This window comes from Musca autumnalis, unplaced genomic scaffold (genome assembly GCF_047663935.1).
Source record: "Musca autumnalis isolate F117 unplaced genomic scaffold, ASM4766393v1 scaffold_3, whole genome shotgun sequence".
Lineage (NCBI taxonomy): Eukaryota > Metazoa > Arthropoda > Insecta > Diptera > Muscidae > Musca > Musca autumnalis.
This window is the reverse complement of record NW_027411866.1, coordinates 238,906,431-238,931,055: the sequence shown is the minus strand read 5'-3', so window position 1 is coordinate 238,931,055 and position 24,625 is coordinate 238,906,431. Positions and strand designations below refer to the sequence as shown.

Below are 24,625 nucleotides of genomic sequence, written 5' to 3'. Positions count from 1 at the left end.
ATTTTCTTGAAAAACAAGCTTGTTGAGTTGAAAAAGGTAAATAAAACATAAAATACGCAAGAAAAAGCAAAACAAAACAAGTGACAAATTGATAACAACGATAAGTCATACCATTTTGGTGTCATCTCTCAGAGTTGGAAGTTGTAAGACAGAAAACTAATAACGGCGTCAACAATGCAGCCGCCATTGCATAGATACGAAAATTAAGAAAATTCCGTTGCTCCACTGCACATGTGTTTGCAAACAATTTTTTTTTAATTTTTAGATAAATTGTTATATTTAAGATTATATTTAGTAGGATTTTATTTTAAATATCATGTACAATGTGGGAATTTCACCTAAAATATTTATTAGAATAAATTTTACCAAAATAATAACTCCATAAAAATTCAATTTAATAAAAAATATATTCGAAATTATTAAATCTACGTTTACTATTATCTAGAAATTATCTTAGTTTGTACTGCATCTAGGTCCGTATCTCCAATTCCAAAAAGTCATCTACAAATTTAGAAACTCCCGCAGAGAAATCATTTTCAATATCATTTAAGACTTCATCCAATAGACGTTCCGATAATCTGAAACGAAAAATAAAAGAAAGAATATATGTATGTACATATTTTAGGTCTTTATCTGGATATCGTCGTTTCGAAAGTGGGTGCGAAATGGAATTGAGAACTTTACATTTAAGAAATCAACTGGATTTCAGCTGAGGATGTATGTATTTGGCGTATCCACAATGACTTGACAGCTGAAACTACTGGATTTCATAAATGTAAACGTACTAATAGTAGCTCTGTTCCTTTACGTGCAAGAATCTTCAAGTTTTACCACTTTTTACTCGAAAAGCGTTCATTTACTTCAGAGACCATACAATTAATATGGGTGCAGTTTACAACTTTTACTACTTTTGCCGGTTTTACCATTTTCAAAAGTAAAGGAACGGATCAAGTGTTGCCCTACCACATTACCGGATGATTGAAAATTGAAATTGAAAAAAAAAACTTACGTTGCAAAAACTTTCCACGGCTCTGGGAAATTGGGATTTCGATAGAAACGATTTTTCTCACACGATTTTAAAAATTGATTTCTTTTGCGTATTATTTGTTCATAGCATCTATCCTCCTCTTTGGTATAATCTCCTTCAGCACTTGGACTTTGATTCTCTTTGAATGAAAGTGAGTGGGCGGCGGCAAGTTGTTCCCTTATAAGTTTTGGTGATGGTTTTGGTTGTAATTTTTGCAATTTGTTCATTGGTAATGGTCGTAAGCGGTGTGGAGTGTTCTGTTCCGATGTGGTATACGGCGATTTATTCAGATAGAGTGGTAATGGACTGGAATAAAAAATACATAGACACAGGATTAATAAATACAATTGGAGCAGTTAATAGAGTTATTAAAGTGGAAAATCCTGCAGTGCGGTTCTCTAACTCTTGAGTTACCGACAAAAATCGGTCATATTAAAATGATCATAATTTCCGTAATTTACAATATTTTTCGTTAAAAAGTAGTCGCAGCAAGTGTGCTGTAAACTTACTTTAACTTTTCATTCATAATTATGCGTTTCAATTTTACCGATTTTTTTATTTTTTTATTTATTTCATTACTTTGCAATTTTGTCCGTAAACCAAAATTAAAATCGCACTACATTTGCTATCGAATAAAAGACCTCAATTGAGTCTTATTATAAAATAGAATACCTCTGTAGAGGTCTTCCATAGAATAGCAGACCTCAGTTGAGGTCTTATGTAGAATAGAAGACCTCAGTTGAGGTCTTATGTAGAATAGAAGACCTCAGTTGAGGTCTTATATAGAATAGAAGACCTCAGTTGAGGTCTCATATTGAACAGATGACCTCAGATGAGGTCTTCTACAGAATAGAGTCCTTTATTCTATAGGAGACCTCAACTGAGGTATTCTATTCTATAGGAAACGTCAACTGTGGTCTGCAATTCTTCAGGAGACCTAAACTAAAGTCTTCCATTTATAGAAGACCTTAACTCTGAGGTCATCTATTTTGTAGAAGACCTCAACTGAGGTCTTCTATTCCATGGAAGACCTCAGCTGAGGTCTTCTATTCATAGGAGACTTCAGCTGAGGTCTTCTATTCCATGGGAGATGTCAACTGAGGTCTTCTATTCATAGGAGACTTGAACTGAGTTATTTTATTCCATAGGACACCTCAACTGAGGCCTTCTATTCCATAGGAGACCTCAACTGAGGTCTTCTATTATATGGGGGAAATCTTATATATGAAGTCTTCCATTCTATAGGAAACCTCAACTAAAGCCATCTATTCCATAGGAGACCTCAACTATGGTCTTCTTCTCCCTAGAATACCTTAACTGAGGTCTTATATTCCATAAGACCCTTTTCAGGGGAAATGGTGCTTCTATAGGCCCTTTTCAGAGGAAAGGGTGCTTCTAAAGACCCTTTTCAGAGGAAAGGGTGCTTCTATAGGCCCTTTTCAGAGGAAAGGGTGCTCTATAGACCCTTTCCAGAGGAAAGGCTGCTTCTATAGGCACTTTCTAGAAGAAAGGATGTTTCAATAGACCCTTTACAGAGGAAAAGGTGCTTCTATAGAGCCTTTCGAGAGGAAATGGTGCTTCTATAGTCCCTTTTCAGAGGAAACGATGCTTCTAAAGACCCTTTTCAGAGGAAAGGGTGCTTCTAAAGACCCTTTTCAGAGGAAAGGGTGCTTCTATAGGCCCTTTTCAGAGGAAAGGGTGCTTCTAAAGACCTTTTTCAGAGGAAAGGGTGCTTCTATAGGCCCTTTTCAGAGGAAAGGGTGCTCTATAGACCCATTCCAGAGGAAAGGGTGCTTTTATAGACCCTTTCCAGAGGAAAGGGTGCTTTTATAGACCTTTTCCAGAGGAAAGGCTGCTTCTACAGACCCTTTCCAGAAGAGAAGCTGCTTCTACAGACCCTTTCCAGAAGAGAAGCTGCTTCTACAGACCCTTTCCAGAAGAAAGGGTGCTTCTATAGACCCTTTCCAAAGGAAAGGGTGCTCTGTAGACCCTTTCCAAAGGAAAGGGTGCTCTATAGACTCTTTCAAGAGGAAAGGGTGCTTCTTTGGACCCTTTCCAGAGGATAGGATGCTTCTATAGACCCTTTACAGAGGAAAGGATGCTTCTTTAGACCCATTACAGAGGAAAGGATGCTTCTTTAGAACCTTTACAGAGGAAAGGGTGCTTCTATAGACCCTTTCCAGACAAAAGGGTGTTTCTATAGACCCTTTCCAGACAAAAGGGTGCTTCTATAGACCCTTTCCAGACAAAAGGGTGCTTCTATAGACCCTTTCCAGGGGTAAGGGTGCTTCTACAGACCATTTCCAGAGAAAAGGGTGCTTCTATAGACCCTTTCCAGAGAAAAGGGTGCTTCTATAGACCCTTTCCAGAGAGAAAGGGTGCTTCTATAGACCCTTTCCAGAGGTAAGGGTTGTTCTATAGACCCTTTCCAGACAAAAGGATGCTTCTATAGACCCTTTCCAGAGGTAAGGGTTGTTCTATAGACCCTTTCCAGACAAAAGGATGCTTCTATAGACTCTTTCCAGAAAAAAGGATGCTTCTATAGACCCTTTCCAGACAAAAGGATGCTTCTATAGACCCTTTCCAGACAAAAGGGTGCTTCTATAGACCCTTTCCACAGGAAAGGGTGCTTCTATAGACCCTTTCCACAGGAAAGGGTGCTTCTTAAAACCCTTTCCAGAGGAAGGGTTGCTTCTTTAGTCCCTCTCCAGAGGAAGGGTTGCTTCTTTAGTCCCTTTCCAGAGGAAAGGGTGCTCTATAGACCCTTTCCAGAGGAAAGGACTTCATGCCGACAAAAATGTGGATGAGGAATTAACTGCACTAAGACACAAATGTTGAACCTTTGTGGGGGGAGGTACCCTTAGGGAGGACCGATATGGGCCATTTTAGAAGTTAATCTAAATTTTGACAAAATATTATGAGATCCAAAGTGGTTGTCCCATTCAAATGATATCTTCCTAGCTTTTTAGTGACATTTTTTAAATATTGGGGAGAAGTACCGGAAGTTGTGGATCGGTACTGCCCCATGAAACTAAGTTTGGATGTAATATGACGAAAACCAAATGTTGGACCAAATCGGTTGAACAGTTCAAGAGTTATCGTGCTCTCCGACAGCCACATATGGTGACATAGGGATTTTTTACACCTTTCGGGCTGTTTTCCTAAGAAATATGGACTTGCCCCTGAAAAAACTTTTGCCGTCGTAATGCCGTCGCGTCAACAAAAATCAACGTTTTTCGAGAGCAGGTGTTAGAGTGAACTTATCCGAAATTTTGTGTGAGAGGTACCAGAAGGAGTAGACAAATATAGTCCATATTCGAACCTGATCTATGTAGATAGGAAGATATATAAGGATGTGCAAAGTATGGATTACATCGGTCACTCCATTCAAGAGTTATCGTGCGCACAATTTTTCCGAACATTTTTAAACTTTTGTGGGGGAGGTACCTGAAGGAGTGGACCGATATGGCTTATCTTCGCATTTAAACCATGTTTGGACAAAATATTACGAAGGCCAAATTTTGGACCGAATCGGCAGAACCGTTCGAGAGTTATCTTGCGATCCATCCACTACACACGGTGTCATAGGGGCTTTTTGCATCTTTCAGGCCATTTTCTCAGGAAATATGGACTTGCCGCTGATGAAACTTGTACAGTCGTATGGGGGCATTGAATAAAAGTTGCTAAAACAAAAATCAAAGCGATTCTAGAGATGGTCCTAAACTGAACTTTTCCGAAATTTTGTGTGGGAGGTACCTGATGGAGTGGACCGATTGAGTCCATATTGAAACTTTATTTAAGTCTGGTACACATTTTACGATGGGCAAAATATGGACCAAATCGTGCGCACAAATTTTTCGAACATTTTCGAACTTTTGTGGGGGAGGTACCGGAATGAGAGGACCGATATAGCCCATCTTCGAACTTAAACTAAGTTTGGACAAAATATGAACCGAATCGGTTCATCCGTTCGAGAGTTATCGTGCGCACCAGCCAGCAAGACAGACACACAGACGGACGGACATTGCTAAATCAACTCCAAATTGTCTGAAACACTTTTCGTCCAAACATACTTGGGGTCTAAAACCATTATTTCGATGAGGCACATTTTGCCCGTATGAATGTGTATATACCCTTTCTAGCCTAAAGGCTGAGGGTATAATAAAAAGAAAATTAAACAAAAAAGGATTTTTTTCACTTTGCAACTTTGTTCTCCAAAAAACAATACAATTAGGCTTGCTATTCCCACAATACAATTTTTTTTCAATCGGTAAAATTAAAACGCAAAATTATGAATGATAAGTTCAAAAGAAAGTTGACAACACTCTTGCTATCGGTAGAACTTTACGACTGCTTTTTATTCGTCGATAACTTACCGAAAAACATCGTTAATTACCGATATTATAAGCATTTTGATTTTACCGACATTTGTCGGTAACTCAAAAAATTAATTAGAGAATCGCACTACTGATTTATTGTTTGCAGGAAGAAGAAGAGTTACAAGTGCTTGCTAGAAGAAATTTGTCCAGTAAGAATTTGCAAACCCTCAGTCATAGAACTGTCAAAATATCTCTTTCGCTGGATTTTTGTGTTGACAGACAACTTCCAGCAACAATTGGTACAAATTGTTACAAATTTTAGGGTAACCAGACAAACCTAATGTGTACCCAGCTTTACGTTTTGCGTTTAACCCACTGGGTTTAAAAGATCGAGGGGGTTAATCTTCATAGATGCAAACAGGCTATTAACGCCTTAGCGATTATATTTTTTAATCATATTTAGCGAACATATTAAGGTGGGCGACGGTTCTTCTCCTCCTTCTTTTTCTTTTGCATATGTATATTAAACATTGGCAAATTTATGTAGCATTTTCTGCAAACAATTTATCAAGCACATGTAATATTCATCCTAAAAGTATGCTTCAATTTTTCATGAATTTCATTAACCCACACAAGAGAGTGTCATTTTGCGGTTTCCTCATTCTCTATTTTTGTATGCAAAATCATGAGTGATATCACAAACTGTCACCATCAGACACCAAACAAAAAGTAGTTGCGTGACATTTGGGCAAAAACCAAAACCCTTCAAAAATTATATGGTTTTACGCATATTTATCACTAAACAGTAAGTAAAGGATATATGAACAAATTGTATAACAAAATAACACTTTTTAATAAAATTGTACCTAGACAGAAGTTGGTCGGTTCGAAACCTCGGCTACATTTTCCGAGTATAAGTATATTAACCCTATAAAACTTATCCAGAAGCGTTTTGGGTCACTCGTACTCGGTGGAACATTTAACATTTCCCTTATCCGTTATCTACTGTATTGTCATATAGACACAAAATGGCCAAGGAATTTTATCAACACTGGAATCTCTCACAACAACACAAAAATCCTTGAAATCATCTAAATTAAATTTCATAAATTTAAATATTTCAAAATTCTATTATGTCCTTGTGACAAGAACAGAAATTCCAACGGATATCAATGTAAAGAGGATAACAAACAAATTGTGTGAGGCGCAAATGTTTTCTTTTGTTTATTTTCCCATTGTAAAGTCAAGGTTAATCTAAAAAAGGATTTCAATGACAGACAAACAAAAATTGTTAGCGCCCAATAACCCGGTTAAGGATTTGGGAAAGTCAGAGTGAGAGAGAGAGAGAGAGAGAGAGAGGAAACCAAATATACACACAAAAGAAAATTTAAATTACATGGAACGGAAATAGAAAACTGGTGTCATTTATTTTAAATGTCCTGTGGATGGAGAGTGAGTAAGAGAGATAGAGAGAGGGAACGTTGTAAATTACTTTCTCTTTACAATAGTGTGGGCTTGGAGATTGCATATAGGCATAGAGAATATAATGACTGCATTGTCTGAATTTAGTACAAAAATTGAGATGAGAAGCTTCATTAAAAGGGAAAATAATTACACTTTCTTCTTTTATTGATCAAACTTTTTTGGCTTATTTATTTACAGTGTGTTAGGAAAGCTATTGATTTTGGAACATTAACTTTGATTTGTGGTGTGTTCTGCAATCAAACAGAGTTCAATTTTGATGGGGTTTTAAGCAGTTAAACACTTAAATCGCAGACCATCAGCCTATGACTAAAGTACATAAAACAATAACAGTAGTGGAAGGAATTCGGTGACTCTTTTGTTGGTTATCTACAAAAAATTTTAAAATTCAAATGGAAAAAAGTTTACTTAATTAACGAACATTTTCAGTAATTTAGTCTTAAAGAGTAAGTAGTCGGTAAGTAAGACCTACCGTTAGCAATAGTGCTGTCAACTTCAATTTAAAAATTTCATTCATTTTTTTATTTTTTTATTTTACAGATTTGTGTCGGTAACAAGACAAAAATAACTCCACTAAAGAAATGGTGCTTCTATAGGCCCTTTCCAGAGGAAATGGTGTTTCTATTGGCCCTTTCTAGAGAAAAGGGTGCTCTATAGTCCCATTCCAGAGGAAAGACGGCTTCTACAGACCCTTTCTAGAGGAAAGTATGTTTCTATTGACCCTTTCCAGATGAAAGGGTGGTTCTGAAGACCCTTTTCAGAGGAAAGGGTGCTTCGGAAGACCCTTTTCAGAGGAAAGGGTGCTTCTGAAGACCCTTTTCAGAGGAAAGGGTGCTTCTGAAGACCCTTTTCAGAGGAAAGGGTGCTTCTGAAGACCCTTTTCAGAGGAAAGGGTGCTTCTATAGGCCCTTTCCAGAGGAGAGGGTGCTTCTGAAGAGGAAAGGATGCTTCTATAGAACCTTTCCAGAGGAAAGGGTGCTTCTATAGACCCTCTCCGGAGGAAGGGGTTGTCTATAGACACTTTCCAGAGGAAAGGGTGCTTCTATAGACAGTTTACAGAGCAAAAGGTGCTTCTATAGACCCTTTACAGAGGATAAGGTGCTTCTATAGACCCTTTACAGAGGAAAAGGTGCTTCTATAGACCCTTTCCAGAGGAAAGGGTGCTTCTATGGACCCTTTCCAGAGGACAGGGCGCTTCTATAGACCCTTTCCAGAGGACAGGGTGCTTCTATAGACCCTTTCCAGAGGAAAGGCTGCTTCTATAGACCCTTTCCAGAATAAAGGGTGCTTCTATAGACCCTTTCCAGAGGTATGGGCTCTTCTATAGACCCCTTCCAGAGGTATGGGCTCTTCTATAGACCCTTTCCAGAGGTAAGAGGTCTTCTATAGAACCTTTCCAGAGAAGATAGTGCCTCTATAGACACTTTCCAGAGGAAAGGGTACTTTTATAGACCCTTTCCAGTGGTAAAGGTGCTCTGTATACCCTTTCCAGTGGTAAGGGTGCTCTATAGACACTTTCCAGAGGAAAGGGTGCTTCTATAGACCTTTCCAGAGGAAAGGGTGCTTCTATAGACCATTTCCAGAGGAAAGGGTGCTCTATTGTCCCTTTCCAGAGGAAATGGTGCTCTATAGTCCCTTCACGGAGGAAAGGGTGCTCCATAGACCCTTTACAGAGGAAAGAGTGCTTCTATAAACCCTTTCCAGAGGAAAGGGTGCTCTGTAGACCCTTTCCAGAGGAAAGAGTGCTCTATAGACCCTTTCCAGAGGAAAGGGTGCTTCTATAGACCCTTTCCAGAGGAAAGGGTGCTTCTATAGACCATTTCCAGAGGAAAGGGTGCTTCTATAGACCCTTTCCAGAGGAAAGGGTGCTTCCATGGACCCTTTCTAGAGGAAAGAGTGCTTCTATAGACCCTTTCCAGAGGAAAGGGTGCTACCCGCAAGGGTATCCTCAGGAGAGGATAATGGGAGTAACGACCCCGCGGACCCTAGTTTTGGCAGGTGTGGAGAGCGTACTAAAATGGTGCAAGTGCTCTGAGAAACCCTGTGTCGGGGCGAGTGAATACCGCCAACAATTATGTATTCCGCCATAAGGGAACGCCTCAAGAGAGGTTAGGAAAGGAGGTGACGACTCCGTGGTTATCCCCAGTCAAACCCTATACATGGAAGAAAGTGAAATCCTGCCGAAAGGCATCAAGATCAAGCCAGCACGATCTTGATTATGGCATTACTGGACTACGTTTTGGAATTGATGAACCCTGGGCTGACGGCTGTGGTATTCTGGAACCTGAGTATGTCGGGGTGGAACCTTACAGAAATGGCTTTCAGGCTGATGCCACAGCTGCCTCCGTCCCGTTAAAACTTGGCAAATCTCAAAGTACGTTCAATGCTCGTCCCATTAAGTTGGCAGTGTAGGTTCGGATGCACATTCCCGATTAACACGGATCTGGCTCTGAACGGGAGTTCTCATAAGGATCTCCCGTCAACCCTCGCATGGACCTAGAAATAGGGACCCATGGGATCTTAACGTGACTGCACATTTTGCGAGCGGAGATAGCGGCTTTGAGTTGGGACCACGAAACCTAAAAATGAATGAAGAAAACACAGAAAACGAAAGAACAAATATAGGAGTTGAAGAAACCCCACTGGGAAGATGCTCGGGTCTACGAGTAGAAAATATGGGAAGTGTAGACTCGCCACATGGAAGAAGTTCGGTGATTGTAAAGGCGATATCTGGTAACAATCTAGGTGAGGAAGAACCCAAAAATAAAAATCCTGGAAGTGAAAATCTGAGGAGACTGGGAAGAAAGATATCACAGTTGGATGAATTCGTTAAATCTAAAAACAATATCCACAAAGATATACAATCAATGATGCGTGAGATACAGGCAATGTATTTAAAAGTGGCTGACGACTTTGATAAAGAAGCCGGGATATGTCAAATGGGTTTGCTAGAGAATAAGGAGACTCAAACAGAAGTATGGCTAAAACCTCAACAACAAGGAACCCCAAAAACGCCTGCGTTGAAAAGAGGTCCCAAAACACAAAGCCCTAAAGAAAATAGCACAAAGAAGAAGAAAGAAACCGTGTACAATACTACACAGCAACAAACTGTAAAAACGGCGGAAGAGGTGACCAATGAATCTGCGGGGAGATCCGATACCGAACACAAGACGAAGGTTTGGACGAAGGTTCCACCAAGGGCTAGAAGGAGAAGGAAACCCAATAAACCAGATGCTTTAATAATCAAAACATGTGGTGACTCCTCATATACAGATATCCTGAGAAAAGTGAAAGGTGAAGCAAAGCTGGCTGTCCTAGGTAAAAATGTAAAAACAATTAGGAAGACAGAAAAGGGTGAGTTATTGTTGGAGCTAAATAAACCGGCACACGAGAACACAAGTGAATTTAGGAAGGAAATTGAAAACGTGCTAGGTCCATCCGCCGAAGTACGTGCTTTAACCCAGGAAGTACAACTGGAAATTAAAGATATAGATGGCGTGTCTACTAAAGAGGATATAATCCAAGCTATTATCGACATTTCGGACGAGTTTAAAGAATTGCAACCAAGTGCAATAAAATCTTTAAGAAAAGCCTACAGAGGTACACAAACGGCTACTGTTTTCCTAAGCTCGCCGTTTGCTAATATTCTTTTGCAGAAAAGAATAGTACGGATTGGATGGGCGGACTGTCGAGTTCGTGAAAAGTTAATACCAACAAGGTGCTATAAATGTCTAGACTTTGGACATACGGCAGCTAGATGTAAAAACCCAAATGACAATTCAGGACGCTGCATTTGCTGTGGAGAAGCGGGTCACAGGGTTGCTGCTTGTAAAAATCCTCCCATGTGTATGCTGTGCAAAGATCCATTGGTAAACCGTAGCCACGTCACTGGGTCGACTGTGTGTCCGAGATATAAGGAAGCTCTACGCCAACTTAGAGGATCAATATGAAAGTGATACAATTAAATCTAAATCATTGCGAGGCTGCTCAAGATCTGTTAAAACAGACAGTTCGAGAACTAGAGGTGGATCTAGCAATTATCAGCGAGCCCTATCGGAACATTAGTTCATCAAACTGGTATTGTGATACATCTGGCACATCCACGTTGTGGTCCATAAACAAACCAATGCAGAATGTCTTGAATTCTGAACTCGGATTTGTTCGAGCTACTGTCGCTGGTTTAACAGTTTACAGCTGTTACCTACCGCCAAGATATGATATTGAGGAGTATAAACACATTATTACCAAGCTAGTAAATGATGCTTCGTCCAAAAGTCCAATTTTGATAGCGGGCGACTTCAATGCTTGGGCGACAGAATGGGGCAGCCCAAGAACAAACGAAAGGGGTCGAATATTATTAGAATCATTTGCACAACTAGACGTGGAACTTTTAAACTCGGGCAGCACTCCAACATTCAATCGAAATGGTGGAAGTTCTATAATCGATATCACCTTTGCCAGTACAAGCATCTATGACCGGTTTAACTGGCAAATCAGTGACATGTTCACTTATAGTGATCATAGCGCCATAATCATTAAGTATAACGATGCTGCAACAATAACATCAACGGTTCGAACGCCAGAAGTAATTGGCTGGAAAAGAGACTCACTAGATAAAGAAATATTCGCCCTATGTATGGAAGGCACAGAACTGCAGGGAACTTCGGAAAACATGGCTAAAAAGCTAATACTACAGACAACACAGGCATGCAACGCATCCATGAAAAAGAGAAAACGAGGAGTAGGTAAAGCCCCAGTATATTGGTGGAAGGCTGAAATCGCTGAATTACGCAAGGAGTGTCTTCGTGCTAGAAGACGCTTTGTAAGAACACGAGATAGAGACGATAACGAAACTTATAGACAGATTCTCAAGATGAAAAAGAAAGCTCTCAAAAAAGCCATACAAAGAAGCAAAAGAGCATGTTTCCTAACAATTTGTGATGATGTAGAAAACCAGCCGTTTGGATTAGCCTACAAGATTGTGACTAAAAAACTGAAGTGCTTTAGCTCAAATACACCTACAGATGCTAAAACGCTAAGAAATATTGTGAATCACCTCTTTCCTCATCAAAAGGTAGCAACATGGGCAACATACGACCCCGGTGGACAGTTTGTTTACCCCCCTGTCACATCAGCGGAGATAAATCTTGCCGTCTCGAAATTCGATGACTCTAAAGCGCCAGGCCTAGATGGAATTCCCAATTATGTCCTAAAAGAGATTGTGAAGTGCTGTGGTGGACAGTTGCTTAAATTATTTAACACATGCTTGGAATTTGGATCATTTCCATCAATATGGAAAAGGCAAAGGCTAGTGCTACTGCCTAAAAATGGCAAGCCTCTGGGAAACCCCTCGTCATATCGCCCACTATGTATGATAGATACATGCGGAAAACTCCTTGAGAGCATTATCCGCGATAGACTGGAGGAGTGCATCGAACGTGCAGAAGGCTTATCCGAATGTCAATTTGGCTTTAGGAAAAGGAGATCTACGATTGATGCAACAAAAATGGTAATCGACATCGCAAAGGCAGCAATTCATGGTCAAAGCTGGAAAAAAGGGACAAAAGAATACTGTGTGGTCGTAACACTAGACGTTAAAAACGCATTCAACTCAGCCAATTGGGAGAATATCTTAAAGGCTCTGCGACGGTTAAATGTCCCGGCATATCTTGTTGCCATAATCCAGGACTACTTCCGCAACAGAATCCTGATATATGAAACTGAAGAAGGTACAAAGGAATACCAAATAACAGGAGGAGTACCACAAGGATCCGTTCTTGGACCGCTTCTATGGAACGTGATGTATGATGGCGTTTTACGGCTCAAACTTCCACAGAAAGCTAATATCATTGGGTTTGCGGATGATATCGCGCTGGTTATTGTTGCAAAAACAACCGAAGAAGCAAGAACAGTAACAGAGGCCAGCATACAGTTGGTCAGATCATGGTTGTTCTCCCAAGGCCTGGCATTAGCCGATCAAAAAACGGAAGCAGTCTTAATTACAAGTCGTAGGGTGGTGGAAAGAATAAATATTCAAATTGGAGAATGCACAATAACAACAGCGGAAAGTCTGAAATACCTCGGCGTTATCATAGACAATCGCCTGTCTTTTAAAGACCACTTAGACTACATAAAGGCAAAAGCCGGAAACGCTTGTAAAGCGCTGTGCCGTATTATGCCAAACACAAGGGGACCAAGATACTTAAGTAGAAAAATTCTTGAAGGAGTAGTCAAAAATATAATTCTCTACGCAGCACCAATATGGGCACAATCCACGAGGTACGCCACGTACTATGCAAAGATTGGCTCGGTATATAGACTTACAGCACTACGTGTATGCTGTGCATATTAGGGATATAACTTTTTGCACTTTTTTGCAGATATCGAAAATACCACCACATAGCCGTGTAGAGCATGAAAAACTATTATGAAATAAGGTGTAATTTTTTCTCTATCGCGAAAAAAGTTTCCGCACCAAATGCATTGAAGTTCAGTAATGCATTTTTTAATTTTATCTGTTATAACAACATATTAGCTTTTCATTAAATTTTTTATTTTTTTGTAATCTAATTTAAAATCATTATCAAAGCGTTCTGGACCAATTTGTTCTCAAATCGCGCCATTTCGGAGCATATTAGGAACTTTTGACACTATTGCAATTTTTGGTTTTTCTTTATAAACTCGTGAATTTTATGTTTATATTTTTTGTACCTATCAGACAAGAGAATATGGTGTCATTTGCAATAAATTCGCTAAAGTTACAGACCTTTTTAATGACTTTGCCTGTGAGAAATGTATTTTTGTCTATTAATATTTATTCAAACAAAGCAAATTTAAAATTATAAGTAGAAAAAAATATCAAAAGGGTTTTAGTAATTGCGGTCGGTGCTGAAACTTTTTTCATCGAATCGATCTTAGAAACGCGTTTTCATTATTAGGACAAAATTCCCCACATGGTACTGGTGTTGTATTTTTGTAGAAAACAAATACAATTCTCACAGGCAAGGTAAACAAAAACAGCCTGTAACTTTCGCGAATTCGTTGCAAATGACCCCAAATTCTCTTGCCCGATAGGTACAAAAATATAAACATAAAATTTACGAGTTTATAAAGAAAAACCAAAAATTGCAATAGTGTCAAAAGTTCCTAATATGCTCCGAAATGGCGCGATTTGAGATCAAATTGGTCCAGAACGCTTTGATAATGATTTTAAATTAGATTACAAAAAAATAAAAAATTTAATGAAAAGCTAATATGTTGTTATAACAGATAAAATTAAAAAATGCATTTCTGAACTTCCATGCATTTGGTGCGGAAACTTTTTTCGCGATAGAGAACAATTGACACCGTATTTCATTATAGTTTTCCATGCTCTACACGGCTATGTGGTGGTATTTTTTTGGTTATAGCCCTAGTGCATATAGGACTGTGTCTGACGATGCAGCCTATGTTATCGCCGCTATGATACCTATTGATATCCTAGCGAGAGAATCTGAATTCGTATTCAATTCCCGAAGATCGCGGGAAACCGACATTGATCCCGACATAGCAAGAAGACGGAGCATTATCGAGTGGCAAAACAGGTGGACAGTATCTACAAAAGGTAGATGGACGTATTCACTAATACGGAATGTGGATAGTTGGTTAAACAGGCGGCGTGGTTATTTAAATTTTTATCTAACCCAATTTCTTTCCGGACATGGATGCTTTAGGTCCTATTTATATCGTTTTGGCCTGGACCACTCCCCTAATTGTCCTTGTTGTGTGGAGCAAGTAGAAGACCCTTATCATGTTTTCTTTTTGTGTCCGCGCTTTATTGTAGCGAGGGCAAACTTAGAGCGGCAAGTTAACAGTGAAGTAAATGTTGAAAATTTAATTGAAATAATGATGGTGTCTCTTGACAATTGGGAATATGTCTCTGAATATGTGAAGACAATCATATTGGAACTACGCCGACAAGATGAGATTCGAAGGCGAATAATACATAGCAGCGTTCTTTAGAACATTCCCCCCTGCGACGAAATGCTCATACGGCGGTACCGCAGGGATAGAGGATCAGAGTAAAGGGGTTATTTTAGCGTGTTAAAGTCTCGCACACCTGGCGAAATCAGGTAGCCATAGTCTTTCGAAGATTTTTTCCCCGACCAAAAAAAAAAAAAAAAGAGGAAAGGGTGCTTCTATAGACCCTTACCAGAGGTAAGGGGTCTACTATAGACCCTTTCCAGAGGAAAGGGTGCTTCTATAGACCCTTTCCAGAATAAAGGGTGCTTCTATAGACCCTTTCCAGAGGTAAGGGGTCTTCTATAGACCCTTTCCAGAGGTAAGAGGTCTTCTATAGAACCTTTCCAGAGAAGATAGTGCCTCTATAGACACTTTCCAGAGGAAAGGGTACTTTTATAGACACTTTCCAGAGCAAAGGGTGCTTCTTTAGACCCTTTCCAGAGGAAAGGGTGCTTCTATAAACCCTTTCCAGAGGAAAGGGTGGTTCTATAGACCCTTTCCAGAGGAAAGGGTGCTTCTATAGAACCTTTCCAGAGGAAAGGGTGCTTCTATAGAACCTTTCCAGATGAAAGGGTGCTTCTATAGACCCTTTCCAGAGAAAAGGCTGCTTCTATAGACCCTTTCCAGAGGAAAGGGTGCTTCTATAGACCCTTTCCAGAGGAAAGGGTGCTTCTATAGGCCCTTTCCAGAGGAGAGGGCGCTTCTATAGACCCTTTCCAGAGGGAGGGGTGCTTCTGTAGACCCTTTCCAGAGGGAAGGGTGCTTCTATAGACCCTTTCCAGAGGGAAGGGTGCTTCTATAGACCCTTTCCAGGGGGAAGGGTGCTTCTATAGACCCTTTCCAGAGGGAGGGGTGCTTCTATAGACCCTTTCCAGAGGGAAGGGTGCTTCTATATACCCTTTCCAGAGGAAAGGGTGCTTCTATAGACCCTTTGCAGAGGAAAGGGTGCTCCTATAGACCCTTTCCAGAGGAAAGGGTGCTTTTATAGACCCTTTCCAGAGGTAAGGGTTTTTCTATAGACCATTTCCAGAGAAAAGGGTTCTTCTATACACCCTTTCCAGAGATAAGGGTTCTTCTATACACCCTTTCCAGAGATAAGGGTTCTTTTATAGACCAACCTGTCTCTAGCCACCCATATTGTGGCCGAGGTCTGGAAAATGGACAGGGTAGTTCGCTTTGTTGTCATGTCAGACTTTTGAGGCTTTACTCCTCCTGAGCACAAGAAATAGTTATGCAGTTGCCTATTCTCAGTATGGGTTCAATAAGCAGCTCAGCACTACAAGAGCGCTGCACGGCCTCTCCGCACATATTAGTCGAGGACTCAACCAGAACAAGCTGTAATTCTGCCAAGCACTTCACGTTATTTGAAAACATAGAGCAGACTACTCTCCGGCCATGTTTGAAACGTCGTCAAAAATACCACCACATAGCCGTGTAGAAATATAGTAGGTAGGTTTGTACCAATTTTCAGCTTAATCGGACCTATACTACGCTTTTACTGCATTGTTTACCTTATATCCGATGCTAATATATGGGAGCTATATCCAAATCTGGACCGATTTCCATTATTTTCTACAAAAATAATCCTTGGACCAAAGATATGATTTGTGCAAAATATTATATCAATCGGATTATAAATGAGGATTTTAGGAGTTTTAATCAACTTTTAACATACATTACTCCTATGTGCGTCGTAACATCTACATATCCAGTATTCCAACCGCTCCAGCGGCATTGTGATCGTTACGTATGCGGATGCTTGTATGATTTTGACGTGGAGTACCCTTTACTAATGTCATTTGTGAAAGGCTGAACTCCTATTAGATCGATCTTGTCATCATTTTTCAAGCAAGGAATATACAAATATCCGTCACAAAGTCTACGGCCACTTCGTTTACCACATTGACTACGGAGCACAGAGTTGAATGTCCTGGTTAATGGTAACAGAATTCCAATCACTAACTAACCCAGAATTCTGAGGTAACGTTCGACAGCATGTTCTCGGCGTCCACAGCTATCTATCTTTTCAGAACGCCGTCCGAAGAACTCAAACAGGGTGCTTTCCCATGTGACCAATTGACGAAGATTCTTCCAGTGCGGTAACAAAATGGCATGCTCTCGTTACATTACTTTCTCGGGTGTTACTATATGGTGGATTGAACTCTCCCAGGAAGGATATTCATGATCTATAGCGAGGTCAACCGATATCAAAGATAAACCCTAGATCATCAAGCCTATCAAGCAAGTAAAAAGATAGGTCGGTCTGCCAATATAAGTGCAACGCGGTGGTTGTTACCAATCACCATATAGTGGATGGGACCTCCTTAAAAATTGATGTACGTTTGGAAAAAATATAACAATCACGGTGCTCTCGAAGCAACTTTAAATGGAAGGTGCTTACACCTGGGAAGTTTTTGCGGATTCTGAAACTACAATGTTCATAGATGAGAAAAATCTAAAAACAAAAAAAAAAAAAAAAATCGCCGGAGCGCTTTTTAAATAAATTACGATTCAAGTTGACATATTTAGGGGTTTTTCAGATTTTCACGATTTTGCTTGGAAACCGAGCCTACTTGGGGAAAGACTTGGCCTCAGCTGATAGTATATCGGCAGCTATCGAGAAACAACAACTTCCAAAGCAAGATGCCACAGAAGATGTGACGACAGATGTAGAGTCCAAGAACGCCATACCAGTAGTCAACGCTGAAACTACATTAAAATACCTCAGAAGTTCTGGAAATTGGCTTACCATTTCCAACAGATTAAAATACACTTTTAAAAATATTCCAGTTATCACATAACGTCATTACGCTTCCATACATTCAAAATCCACCACAGTTTCAGTGTCATTGGTACTCAGTTGCGAATAGTTGCATAAAGTCACGCTATTTTCACTTATTACCATAGCAATGGAAATTGCAAAAACACAATTGTTTGGAACGTACGCGATATTTCACAATGACAATGTCAGTAACAAATTATGGCATATTTTTAGGCTAACGAAGTAATAAATCGTAAAGGCATACATATGGGATGTTAAGAACTGAACAAGAACTGTCGAAAATAAAAAAGAAGTTTGTAGTTTTTGCATCGCCGATTTCTAAGATAATGATGGAATTACATTACATATCGGAACAGTTTGAGGTATAGGTGTGGCGTGCTTTTAAATAGAGATGGGGCGTTGTAGAATAATGACACTAAACAACTACAACAACTAAGTACATAAAGAACTATACACTTTAGTGACAACTCAGTATGAAAACAAATTAGTTGTTGTTGTTTAGTGTCACGATTGTGACACGCGCCCATCTCTACTCCTAAAGACAACCATTTTTTGTATATTTAGCCAAGGCAGAAACACTTGTTTTATTCATTACTTGGTCTGTTCCAGAACTGCAAGATTCTTCTAATTTCTACTATTTTTCCGATAACATAAAGGAAAAAATGTTATCGTAGTACAAATGAGTAGCTTCTTGAAAGTTTTCTGGAACAGGCATACTATGCAATGGGTAACTGTGGCACAGCATGTGTGTTTACGACTATAAAACTGAGAGTTGTGAGTTCAACTTTCAGCGCTGGTAAATAATACAAAATACGAAGAGCTTTTCAAATAAACAAGAATTTCCGGTATTACATGAAGACTTTCTGGTTTTTAAAGACCCATTGGACTTCTATGAAGACGTTCTTGTCCTCTATAAATACCTTGTGTTCTTCTATGAAAACTCTCTGCTTTTCTATGAAGAACTTTCTATGAAGATATTTTGGTCTTCCATGAAAACCTTCTGTTGCTATACCCTCAGCCTTTAGGCAAAATGTGCCTCATCGGAATAATGGTTTTAGACCTCAAGTATTGCTCTGTTCCAGAACCTGCAAGAAGCTACTACTTTTTACTACGATAACATTTTTTCCTTTATGTTATCGGAAAAAGAGTAAATATTAGTAGATTCTTGCAGTTCTGGAACAGACCATATGTTTGGACGAAATGTGTTTCAGACAATTTGGAGTCGATTTAGCAATGCCCGTCTGTCTGTCTGGCTGGGTTGTGCGCACGATAACTCTCGAACGGATGAGCCGATTTAGTCCAAAATATGGCTTGTAGAAAATATTTGGGAATCCATAAAATGCGCCATTAAAACTATTGCTGACAATAATCTGTCCTGTACAGAAAAGCCACAAAGAAAAGATTGGATGACAAAACAAATACTGGATTTAATGGAAGAACGGCGAAAATATAAGAATACGAATTACGAACTGTACTACGAAATAAATGGAGAAATACAGATTAATATACGCCATGCCAAAAATGAATATCTTAATGATCAATGCATAGAAATAGAGAGATTGCAACAATTACATGACGACTTCAATCTTCATAAAAAAATTAAGGAAGCTGCTGGAATATACAACAGAGGAATACCTAAAGTACTATACAATGAACATAATGAACCTGTTTTGGATACTATAGACAAGAAAAACATAAGGAGCAAGTATATAAAAATCCTTTTTACTGACGAAAATCGGTCCATCTACGAGAGGCCGGTAGATCAACAATTATCTGGGACATCTATCACAAGATCGGAGGTTGAAACAGCAGTAAAGGCGCTAAAAGATAAAAAAGCATGTGGACCAGACGAGATTCCTTCCGAATTGTTGAAGTTAATTGATGGTGAAAACATTAACCTTCTGACGAAACTTTTTAATTATGTTTACGAAACTAGTAAATATCCCAAAGATTGGCTCACATCCATTTTTATAACCATTCCTAAGAAAACTCGTCCAAAATTTTGTAATGACTATCGATTAATTAGTCTAATGAGCCACGCACTCAAAATATTTCTAAAGATTATTCACTCCAGAATTTACCGGAAATGTGAAAATGCAATGGGGACCACCCAGTTTGGTTTTAAAGATGGGATGGGAACCCGCGAAGCTTTATTCGCCTTACAAGCGTTAGTTCAAAAATGCCGAAATTCGCAGAAGGACGTGTTCATATGCTTTATTGATTATGAAAAAGCATTTGACACGGTCCAACATGACAAAATGATAGAGATTTTATTGTCCATTGGAGTAGAAGGCAAGGAGCTTGAATGCATAAAAAGTTTGTACTGGCACCAAACAGCGCAAGTCAACGTCAATGGCGAACTGACTGAAAATATTAATATTTCTAGAGGTGTTAGACAAGGTTGTGTCCTGTCCCCTCTACTTTTCAATATATACGCTGAACGAATATTCAAAGAATCAATAAATGATATCCGGAAAGGAATATATGTAAATGGAACGTTCATTAACAACATAAGGTATGCCGATGACACCACTCTTATAGCTGATAATATGTCAGGACTTCAAGAACTCGTCAACAGGCTGACCACTTGCAGCGAAAAATACGGTCTTAAAATTAATATCAACAAAACGAAATACATGGACATCAGTAAACGCCATACATATACTAATGCGGCCCCATTAAAAATTAATGAAATAAATGTGGAAAGAGTCCAAAGCTTTAAATATCTGGGAGTTATAATCAACAACGAATGGGACATTTCTAAAGAAATAGCCTGCAGGATTGAAATGGCTAGAGACACATTCTTTAAATATAAAAAAGTCTTTACAAGCCATAATGTAAACTTAAAAACTAAAATAAGATATATTAAAACATATGTATGGTCTGTCCTATTATATGGCGTGGAAACATGGACCTTAAAATCCGTATATATGAAAAAACTCGAAGCCTTTGATATGTGGACATATCGACGCATCCTAAAAATATCGTGGACACACTTCATATCAAATAATGAAGTTCTCAGAAGATTACACAGAGAAAAAGAGCTGTTGAATAACATAAAGAGACGAAAAACATCATACTTGGGACACGTTATGAGAAATCAAAACTACAAACTGCTGCAAAGTATTATCCGTGTAAACTTTGAAGGAAGGCCGACAAGAGGGAGGAAACAACTTCTGTGGATCAACAACATCCAAGAATGGACCGGCATACGTGACGTCATAAACCTGCTAAGCGAAGCTAGAAACAGAGAGACTTTTGCCGATATTATAAACAATATTTAATAATTCAAACTATTGTAATATTTTACTTATATTTGCATTTTGGTCGCCAACATTCGAAAATCGAATAGGCAAATAAAGAAGAAGATGGCTTTCTTAATATTTTGTCCTAACTTAGTTTAAGTCCGAAGATGGACCATATCGGTCTACTCCTTCAGGTACCTCCCCCATAAAAGTTCGAAAATGTTAGGAAAATTTGTTGCACGATAACTCTTGAAGGGCGTAACCGATTTTGTCCATACTTTGCACATCATAAAATTTCTACCAGACATAGATGAGGTTTCAATATGGACTCTATCGGTCCACTGCTTCGGGTACCTCCCACACAAAATTTCCGAGAAGTTCAGTTTAGGACCTGTCCTCGGATCGTTTTGATTTTTGTTGTAACAACTTCTATTCGCTGCCCCCCATATGACGGTAGAAATAACCTGAAAGTTGCAAAAAATCCCTATGACACCGTGTTTAGTGGTTGGAGCGCAAGATAACTCTCGAACGGATCTGCCGATTCGGTCCAAAATTTGGCCTTCGTAATATCTACCTATGTCCGTCTGTTGTAATCAATCTAGCGTTCGCAATAATTGAGCTAGAGCGCTATATTTTTGCACCCGATTGTCTTTTTTCCATAGGCAGGTCAAGTTCAAAGATGGGCTATATCGGACCACTTTTTGGTATAGCCCCCATATAACGGTACCTCCCGATTTTCGGTATTTTGGGGATTTTAGCTACATTTTTTGACCAAACTACCTGTAATTTCACGTTTGGGGTTCCGAGTGGTCACTAAATATCTCCACTAAACACCATCAACATAGGTCCATGTTTTGGTATAGCCCCCATATAACGGTACCTCCCGATTTTCGGTATTTTGAAGATTTTAGCTAAAATTTTTGACCAAACTACCTGTAATTTGACAGTTGAGGTTCCTAGTAATCACTTAACATCTCCACCTAAAACTGTCAACATATGTCATGTTTTGGTGTAGCCCCCATATAACGGTACCTCCCGATATTTGGTATTTTGAGGACTTTAGCTAAAAATGTTCACCGAACTACCTGTAATTTCACTTTTAGGGTTCCCAGTGGTCACAAAATATCTCCACTTAAAACCGTCAACACAGGTCCATGTTTTGGTATAGCCCCCATATAACGGTAACTCACGATTTTCGGTATTTTGAGGATTTTAGCTAAAATGTTTGACCGAACTACCTGTAATTTGAGAGTTGAGGTTGAGGTTAACACGTTTTTACTTGTTTGTTTTTTAAAGTGCGACTTTTTATAAATTATTTTATCAGTTTTTCTTTTATTAAAGTTTGTTATGTATTTCTTTGGAATTTTGTATGTAACTATGTGTCTGTTGTTGCTTTTGCTGTTTTCTTTGCCTTTCAATAAACCACCACCATTTATAAATGTGTGTATATGATTGGGTGAGCGCTTACTTAATTTGTTTGCACCCAAACATATAATTTGTTTACACCCAAACATATATTTGTTTGCAGGACCCAAACATGGCACTGGTTGCAAACAAATATATGTCTGCTGCAAAATATTATTGGGACATATGTTAGAGAGGCGTTTTTTTCCTCAGTCTAGGAATTATGATATTTTTAGAGACCACATGTTCCTCATTAAGGAAGTATGGTCTTTTTAAAGACCTTCTGAGTTTCTACGAAGACATTTTGGTCTTCTTGAAGACCTCCTGGTCGTCTATGAAGAATTTCTGCTTTTCTATGAAGATCTTCTGGCCTTCCATGTAAATCTTCTGGTTTTTGGTCATCTTAAATACCCCTTTGCCCTTCTATAAAGACTTTGTGGACTTCTATGCAGAAATGCAGTCCTTCTATGAAGACCTTCTGACCTTCTAGGAAACATTCTTTGGTCTTCTATGAAGACCTTCTGAGTTTATTTTTAATGAAGAACTTCTGATTTTCTATGAAGACTTTTTGGTCTTTTTAAAGACCCTTTGGTCATTCTATGAAGACCTTCTTGGCTTCCTATGCAGAAATTCAGTCTTCTATGAATAACTTCTGACCTATGAAGACATTGTGACCTTTTACGAAGACATTCTATGAAGACCTTTTGGCCTTATATTAAGACCTTCTATTAACCCCTTTTGGTTTCAGTCAGTCTTCTATGAAGAACTTCTGAACTTCTATGAAGACCCATCCCATTAAAACTTTGTGGTTTTCTTAGAAAACTTTGTGGTTTTCTTAGAGACCCTTTGAACTTCTATGACGATATTCTGGTCTTCTATGAAAACTTTTTGGTCTTTTTAAAGACCCTTTCGTCTTTCTATGAAGACCTTCTTGGCTTCTTAAAAATCTTTATGGTCAGCAATGAAGACATGATGGTCTTTTATGAAGAAATTCAATCTTATATTAAGAACTTCTGACCTAAAAAGACATTGCGACCTTCTACGAAGACCTTTTGGTCTTATATTAAGAACTTTTGGCAATCTATTAACCCCTTCTGGTCTTCTATGAATAACTTCTGATCTTCTTTGAAGACGCCTTGGTCGTTCATGAAAACTTTGTGGTTTTCTTAGTGACCCTTTAAACTTCTATGACGACCTTCTGGTCTTCTATAAAGAATTCCTGATATTCTAGGAGACTCTCTGGAACTTTCTGGTCTTCTTAGAGACCCTTTGACCTTCTATGAAGACCTTATGATCTTTTATAAAGACCATTAAGTCATCTCAAAAGACCCTCTGTCATCTTTGAGAACATTCTGGACATTCTTCAAGAGATTTTGGTCTTTTTAAAGACCTTCTACGAGGACCCCTTGGTCGTTCATGAAAACTTTGTGGGTTTCTTAGAGACCCTTTGAACTTCTACGACGAACTTCTAGTCTTCTATAAAGAATTTCTGATATTCTTAGATACTCTCTGGAACCTGGCCTGGTCTTCTTAGAGACCCTTTGACCTTCTATGAAGACCTTCTGATTTTCTATAAATACCTTCAAGTCATCTCAAAAGACCTTCTGACCTTCTTTGAAAACATTCTGGGCCTTCTTTAAGACATTTTGGTCTTCTTAAAGACCTTCTGACTTAACTAAAGACATTCTTGCCTTGTATGAAAACTTCCAGATCATCGTAGACCCTCTGGCTTTCTTTGAGAACATTCGGTCCTCTTAAGGGCCCTCTAACCTTCTTGGAGAACATTTTTTGTCACCTAAAGACCTTTGTCTCGAATGATGGCCTTCTGGCCTTCTTGAAATGATCTTCTCATAGAATGGGAGCCACCGTGGTACTGTGGTTAGCACGTCCGCCTTGAACTCAGAAGGTCTGCAGTTCAATCCCGGCTTTCATTTTGTATTTCCATTTAAATTCTCTTTAAAAAATCTCCTAAAAACTGCCTTTCCACACATCTTTAATTTTCTTGTCACTTCTATAGCTTCGTGGTCACGACTTTAATTAATCAACAATTATTTTTTGTGTGTGTTGAAATTAATTAATAGTTGGAAATTCTTCATTACAACCTGACAATTAACGATGACAAATTGTTAATTTGTCATGATTTGCATTTTGCAATTTGAGGAGCAATGATGACGTTAATGATTGGAAAACTTTGATCTTTTAACACACCGCAGCAATGTAATACACACTAACAACAGTTGGAGATAACGGGTTAGTAGTATTAACATAGTGCAACGACAGATATAAACGATAAAATTTTGGGGTCATTATATAAAATCCGGTGGTCTCTATACTAATCAATCCAGAGGAGCTAACTATTTTATGT

At 38.9% G+C, this 24,625-nt stretch overlaps 1 protein-coding gene across 1 annotated transcript in view; it reads right to left on the bottom strand.

The window, feature by feature from the left end:
• Positions 1-321: 321 nt before the first annotated feature.
• Positions 322-24,625, bottom strand: part of LOC141399177 (uncharacterized) — a 153,918-nt gene continuing 129,614 nt past the window's right edge. The window contains exons 10-11 of the mRNA XM_073977361.1: positions 1,010-1,333; positions 322-578 (exon numbers count right to left, since the gene is read on the bottom strand). Coding sequence (XP_073833462.1) covers positions 470-578; positions 1,010-1,333 — 433 coding nt within the window. The 3' untranslated portion in view covers positions 322-469. The remainder of the gene's footprint in view (positions 579-1,009; positions 1,334-24,625) is intronic.